The sequence below is a fragment of the Monopterus albus genome, unplaced genomic scaffold (genome assembly GCF_001952655.1).
Source record: "Monopterus albus unplaced genomic scaffold, M_albus_1.0 scaffold6.1, whole genome shotgun sequence".
In the NCBI taxonomy this organism is placed as follows: Eukaryota; Metazoa; Chordata; class Actinopteri; order Synbranchiformes; family Synbranchidae; genus Monopterus; species Monopterus albus.
Window position 1 is genome coordinate 1,709,342 of NW_018127886.1, and position 7,356 is coordinate 1,716,697.

At 37.3% G+C, this 7,356-nt stretch overlaps 1 protein-coding gene across 1 annotated transcript; it reads right to left on the minus strand.

Moving 5' to 3' along the window:
- Nucleotides 1–2,637: 2,637 nt before the first annotated feature.
- On the minus strand, nucleotides 2,638–7,356 carry copz1 (COPI coat complex subunit zeta 1). The gene is made up of 9 exons (XM_020614461.1): nucleotides 7,244–7,356; nucleotides 6,714–6,782; nucleotides 5,415–5,496; nucleotides 5,195–5,286; nucleotides 4,219–4,274; nucleotides 4,043–4,120; nucleotides 3,863–3,914; nucleotides 3,739–3,777; nucleotides 2,638–2,901 (listed from the first exon to the last, which is right to left on the minus strand). The coding sequence occupies exons 1-9, from the start codon at nucleotides 7,259–7,261 to the stop codon at nucleotides 2,854–2,856; spliced, it is 534 nt and encodes a 177-aa protein (XP_020470117.1). The 5' UTR covers nucleotides 7,262–7,356; the 3' UTR covers nucleotides 2,638–2,853.

Sequence of the window (7,356 nt, forward strand, 5' to 3'; positions counted from 1 at the left end):
TTTCATAACAACAAATATCTTAAGAGCTGGGCAGAGCGCGGAGGAGTATAGCAGATCGAAGTAGAGCACAGTGGAGCAGGGAGAGGTCGCGCTGGCCGGAGCAGAGTGGATTGATTTGGAGTTTCATGCTAGTGCTACCTTAAGTTACATACTGTAGCTTTAATATGATTATGTTAAATCTCACCATCATCTACAGGGTGGAAATGTGATAGCAGCACAGGTAAAATGGCCTTGTTAATTTTAATACACTGGGTCATTATACATCATGTGGGTCATGCCCTTTGTCCTGCTCAGACAATAACTGCACTTCTTTTAATATGTTCACTATACTGGATCAAACGTACTGTCGTTGTTTTTCTCAGTGCCACTTCTCTTTAGCAGGACAAGCAATTGGATGGGTGCTCAGGCCTATTGACCATGACATAAACGCTCTGTAAGCTTACAGATGATGATAATTTATTGAGTCCAATTCACACACACACACACACACACACGAGAGAAAGAGAGTGTCTTTTACTATATGCATCGATCAATTACAAGGCTCTAGTCCACGTCTGACAATTTTACTGCATGTTATGTACAGCATGTCAAGCCACGGCGTTTCAAACTGTTATACTCATTCCTGTATAATTAATATAAATTACTTAGCTGTTTTGTTTATGATGGTGCAACTGTAATTAGTGGATGAAAGCAAGTCACTGGGCTGCCAATGGTGCTGCAGGGTTATCTAGATGAAAAGTGAGCCGCTGCACAGACACCTGGGATCTTTTAACCCTCTCTCTTCCCCCACCTTACCCACACCAGGATCTCATCTAATCACATTTACTGCTGTCTACTTCGGCTAAAGTTGTCCTCTTTAACCTTAATGTGTCTCCCCCTCAGTGGCACCACACACCGAGAGAGAAGCTGTCCTCATTACAGAAGTGAACTGGTGCACCAGTAAACTGCTACGATAATGGAATCCATTTATAATTATTACAGTTCCCTTTCTTACGGCTCTTTCTCTAGTAAAACACTTAAGAAGTAGCACCAAAATAGCCTCTATTCATGCCATCACTGCAGCTCTACAGGGCCACAGATGAAAGGGCTGAATCAAACTGGAGTAAAGCCAACACAACGGGTCCACAGGTCAGAGCCAATAACAGCTTCACTGACTACATTCTGTTGTATGGGAAAACATCAACCAGCATGCATGTATCCAGGAGCAAAAACACTAATGCACACTGTTACCTGGTTATACAACATGCAAAAAACAGTAAAAATTTAAAAAAATTTTTATTTCCCCTAATTGTCTCTGCATAGCACTACTAGGTTTACCTGATTATTTGCCAGTGAAGGAGGTATGAAATTTTCCATAGGGCAAAAAAAAAATGGCACAATGCTTAAATTTGGCTTCTGAATTCTAACATTACCTCTGTGCGATCTTTTCCACAAACTGCTCCAGGTTACATTTCTACATCAATACCACTGACCATTACCTCTATAATACTTTGAAATCTAAGCGAAATGGCTCACTTAGATGTGGATAAAGAAATTTGGCAGCCTTCTTGAACACGTGAAAAAGCTACAAACGGTAGCTTAACGACTTTTTGATCCTGGCCAACAGTCATGTCGCAACATGCCAAGTACAGTAAGATGGGGCATCTTATTGTAAAGACAAGAAAGGAACAGACACGGGCAATGCGGTTGGGAGGTTGGATGTGCGTGTTACACAACCAACACAAATCTGTGCTAGGAAAAATAATCCTTCATATGACCAAAAAAAGAATATAAGGGAATACCTAGCTGTAAGAAAGCAGATAGATCATTCCTTCTTCTGTAATATTCATTAGGTACCAACATGATGTAGTGCCTCTTCTCACATCCAGTTCTCTGGGGAGTGCATCTTAATCTGCATTCAGAGTGTAAGAGGTAAGGGCGTGCATATACATATACACACACACACACACACACACACACACACACATACATACAATTCATAATACACAGTTGCTCTCTATAAACTAAAAATTATAAAATCAAATATGACTCCATAAAACATATGTGTATGTCAAAGTACAATGTAAGTACCAAATCACAGCTACACAAATAAGTCTGCTCCCCTCTCTGGAGACATCACTGTCTACAGCACTCATGTACCTACACCTTGCATTTGGCTCCAGTTGCCAGGAGGTGGCGCCATTGCTCTAGTGCCTGCAAGTCATGTTCAGCTGTAGAGGACGAGCAAACAGGGTCACAGTACCGCAGTAAGTCAACACTACCCATTTAAAGCCTACTATATATAAAATTATTTTAAATTATAAAAGTTACACCACAGGTCATGACATTTATAAAACAAAAATAACAAATCCAAACTTCAAAACACACTAGAGGACTTAATGGAACATATTACAACTTTTCACATGCCAATGTGATTAAACATTTATTAAACATTTTTGAAGATGGAAAATGCTCGAACAAAACAAAGGCAAAACAAATACTGCTGTGATCAGTGGTATGACTGCAGTATTTGTTGTACACTTTTTAAATCACAACATTCATGTAAATTAAACAATATAACTAGTGCTTCAATACCTTGTACAGTAATCTGGAAAAGGTGACAGGGTAATACATTTATTGTTCAAGGAGACAGCGGGGGGCACAGAAACACAATCGGCCGGCCCTGGTACTGGAATGTACACCATATCTTGTTCTTGTCCTGATTATGTCATACAATGAAAGAGCAAAGATAAAGCTGGGAGATAAAACTTTGTCAAGTAGTAGTCCACTTGTAAGTGGAAATTGGAGGAAAAGAACCAGTGCCATGAAGACTGGGCTGAACAGCGGCTCAAAGATGAAGTGGTGCAGGAGTGACTATCGTAGAAGTGACCACTTGATCTGTTCTTTGGCAGACTGAAGAACCTGTGGAGGAAAACTAGATTTGACCAAGCAGATCACTCCAACAAGAAAACGGGCTGACCAGTGTAAAGCTTGATTTATGGCTCTGTGCTGAATCTACGTTGAGCCCATGACACAGGCTACACAAGTAGCTCTGCATCACCACGTGTGGTTACATTTCTGGAGAGTTGCATGTCAGGCTACGGCATAGGGTGCAAGACTAGGTATTACCTATGTCATAGATTCAATGCGGAACCATAAATCAAGCTTAAGAATGGCTACAGTACTGAAATAACCCCTTAGAGGAAAAACATCAAATATATAAAATGAAAAATAAGTGATGTCTTTGAATGGTATAAAGTTTCATATAATTTGTAAAAAAACAAACAAAACTGAACAAAGAAGGATGAACAAGTGATGAAAATAAAGAGAAATATGTAGGATTCTAATTAATCATCTTAATTCACATAATGAAAGTTGAATCATAACCATAAAACATGGGGATTGAGAACAGCCATTAATCATGGCCAGAGGAGCGACAGCGTTAGCCAGTCTTGAGCCTCTTAAATGACAACATTAATCAAGAGGAGCTCACATACAGGCAGACTTGTGTAAGAACTCAAACACATCAACCACTGTGGGCTACTGACCATCTTACCACTGAATAAATGGTAATCATATAATCTTGCATATGGGACAATGTAACAACCTAGAGGCGACTGACAAAGGAGGAGATGCAGAGAATGATGCTATAACACTGCCCTAGTATTCACAGGTCCTGAAGTTTTAACAGCCAATAAACTGATGGAGCTTTTAAACTTTATAGCAGGGAGAAGATCAAGGCACAGATGTTTTCCTCACCTGGGTGACTGTCTGCTCCGTCAATGGCACATCATCCCCCTACAGGAATAAGTATGTTTAGAGATAATACAACCAACATCCAACTTAGCTGAATACCTCTGAGAGGAGGGGAAGAGGAACTTACTCTAAGCGCCACACGGTGCACAACTTGCTGTGGGTCACTCTCCAGGATCACCCTGCATTGGCAGCAAAGAGACAGAGTAGCAGCAACTAATGCCAGAAAAAAGGTTGCACTAATACTGTTGAAATTTTAACAACAGATGACTTGGCAACAAAGGTTTCAAGCTGCTCAGTTCAAACGTACCCTCCATCTACAATCTCATCCACTGCCAAGAAGAGCCCCTCCATATTCTCCAACAAAGCCCTCCTCTCAACATTTTTTCTACAGAGCATGAACAAATATACATGTTAGGCTTTGCTTTTTAGGCATCAGACAGAATACAGACATTTTGCAGAATACAGACAGCTTCCAAAACGTACCTCAACATCTGGCTGAGAGAATCAAAAAGGCAGTTTAGAACAGCCATAAGCATAAGCTGTTGAGAATAAAAGAATACATTAGAGTCACAAATAAAAGCTCTTTTATCACTATTATTTTATGGGGTTCACAGTGTTTTCTTTGTAACACAAAGGCATGCAATTTCTTCTCTAAACTCTAAACTGTTTATTTGCCCACACAAGCTTTGAACTAAATAAGATATTTAAACAAAAATAACTGTTGCAGGGTTCACACTCTTAATTTCAGGCCTTTCGAAGTCAGGTGCATGTAATCTACAACATGTCCTGCATATCTGTTGTTTTTTCAGTGTGCGGGCACTTTCTCCAAATGTGAGAACTAAAAATATAATGCTCCATTTTATAGACGTTATAATTACTTTAATAATTACAAAATTAGTATTCAGCTCTTGTAAAAATAAAAAGAAATTGCAAGACTTAAATGTCTTTAGCTCGACATGCTCATCACACTGATAAATATTTTGATAAAGTTTCTATATATACTGTATCACAAAACTCAAATAATCTGAGGCAAGAGGCAAAACTCTTTCTCAGCTCAAAAGAGCATGAATTAGCTAGAAATGAAATGATCAAAACTACAGATAGAAAAATAAAATTCAGTATGACAAGTACAAAATATGTTTTTTGATCTGAACTTATATATCTGATACCTTTGTAACTGATACCCAGTAACTGAAGAAACAGAATTTAATGGCAACCAGGCTAGGAATTAATGGTAACTCAAATTCAAATAGGTTAAAAATGCACTTGCATGATCAATTATGACATTAGGCTGCACGATAAATTTTAAAACAAAAAAAAAATTGTACAAGTTAGGCTATGTGTTACTGTAATTCAATATATGGTAGAACACAAATATATATATAAATACACAAAAACTGTCCTTTTGATCTCCTATGACTGAATAACTAAAATAAAAAAAACTTAAACTTAAACTTACCTCATTTTCATGTGAACTTCCAATCACATAAAAGAACAGGTCTATATTGCTCTTATAAACAACAGTGAGGCCCTCAAGTAATGCAATCTCACCTGAGTGCACACACGCACACACACACACAAACAGACAAAACAAAACAAAGAAAACATGAATGTAGTTTAACACATACTAAGAAAAAACAAAAAAAGTGAAGGTCTTTAAACTGACAAACATATCTTACTGTCTGTCCTGTGTGTTTTGTTGAATATGTTCTTCTCAAACGCCTTCTGCTCCTTCACTGTCGGGTATGTATCGTCATAATACTGTAGATACATATAAATTGAAGAAGGTATGAAATTTTGATATTTAAAGTTATAACCCACATCACATTTGAATTAGTTTTTACTTTAATTTCCATTAGAAGACAAGCCTGGTGATAAAATATTTAATCGCAATTAATCACATTACTGTCCAGTTAACTCATACTTTTTAAAATCTGTTTTAAACAGTGGTGCAGTGGTGGAAATTAACTCAGTAGATTTACTCAAGTACTCTACTTAAGTACAATTTTGAGGTATATTGTTTTCTGACTTCCCAAACTACAGCGTGGGCTGAGGGTCATAATCACAGAATGTGCATGTGTTAAGCGTGCATCAAAAACTTGTGGCAACTCCTTATTATCAATAATAATAATGCAGAAATTTCCCCACTGTGGGATCAATAAAACACCTACTCCAATATGACTCATTTTCAGCTTTACATTTGGTGCACTAGTGTATTTACAGCATCGTATATGGAACTGACTCAAACCACACAGCCTATGTTCATGGTGATGAAAATGTCACAACAACAGTGTGGCTCTTTGATGCGTTTTTAATAGCTTTTGGACAACGACTGTGAAATCAGCTATATTAAATCAGGTTTTGACCTACAGGTGATACTGGGTAGGATCAAATCATCGTTAATATTGACCTTTTCATAGCATTTGTTTATGATAAGAAAAATAGAAAATATTACCAGACTTATCCTTAAAGGGAGCAGAAGAAAAACTGCAACAAAAATAATTCTACTTCATGAAAGCTATAGACTTAAGTTTCATAGTAATCTCAAGTTTTATATAATTTTTCATAAATCTGTAGTTAACAGTACAAATACAAAGACAATGTCAATCCCAATAAATACATCCATGTAATGTACCTTGTGTACAGATTAACATTGTTTTTAATCTCTTTTTACAACACAGCATATCCAATTCATATGTTGGTTTTTCTAAGGTCCTTTTTATGATAATTGAACACACAAGCTGCTCACTTACAGAAAAGTGATATCTGTCCATAAATAATATCAAGACAATGTTTATCTAAATAATTTACTTAATAAAAGAAATAAAACATATTAATGAGTGCTGGAAAAAATGACTCATGGTTGACACCGGTTTATTAAGATAATGCGACTGATCTGGGCCAAGACCATTAGCTAGACAAGCCTTCAGGATAATGACCACCAACTGTAATTTTACTGTAAGTAACAACAATCATACCTTGGCATAAAGCCTGTCTCCATCGTTGTCCAGAATCAGAACTGCTTTGACAGTGTACAAGGATGGTTCCTGTGAAGGTAAGCCAGCAAACAAAATGCACCGACTTTAAGTTTTCTCGATAACGGTACAAGTCTAATCATCAATATCTTGCCTATCGAAAAATTAACTACTGATAAAGGGCAGCGTTAATGAAATTAACATAATTCGACCAGATTTACCAATATGAGTAGCAGTAGTATGTAATGATAGTATCTGAAAATCAATGCTTCACTAGGAAGACATGACAGTTCCACATCATCAACAAACACATATTACAAGAAGCTAACTTCACGCAGTAGCTAGCGCTGGTTAGCCAACCCGTTTACGTTAGTTAGCATGTCGAGTTAACTCGATAGCTAAACTACAATATTTAGCTATTTAGTTTGGAGATACAATTCTCGACAAACGTCTGTCTGAAATGGCTACAAAGGAAGTTTGAACGCACAGAGTACGCACATGCAGTGTCAAATAAATAAAAGAATTAACATTACCAGTATGGGAGAATCCATTTTCTTTCTTCTTAGCAAATCAGCTAAAAGGCTAGCAGTAGCCTAGGTCATACGTATAGTAAATGAGACTCTTTCCTATTGGCTCACGCAGAGCC

Coding starts and splice junctions, on each gene's coding strand:
- copz1 (XM_020614461.1), bottom strand. Junction 5,497..6,713: donor GAGACAGGCTTTATGCCAAG/GTATGATTGTTG, acceptor ATGTATCTACAG/TATTATGACGATACATACCC. Junction 2,902..3,738: donor CGGAGCAGACAGTCACCCAG/GTGAGGAAAACA, acceptor TTTCCTCCACAG/GTTCTTCAGTCTGCCAAAGA.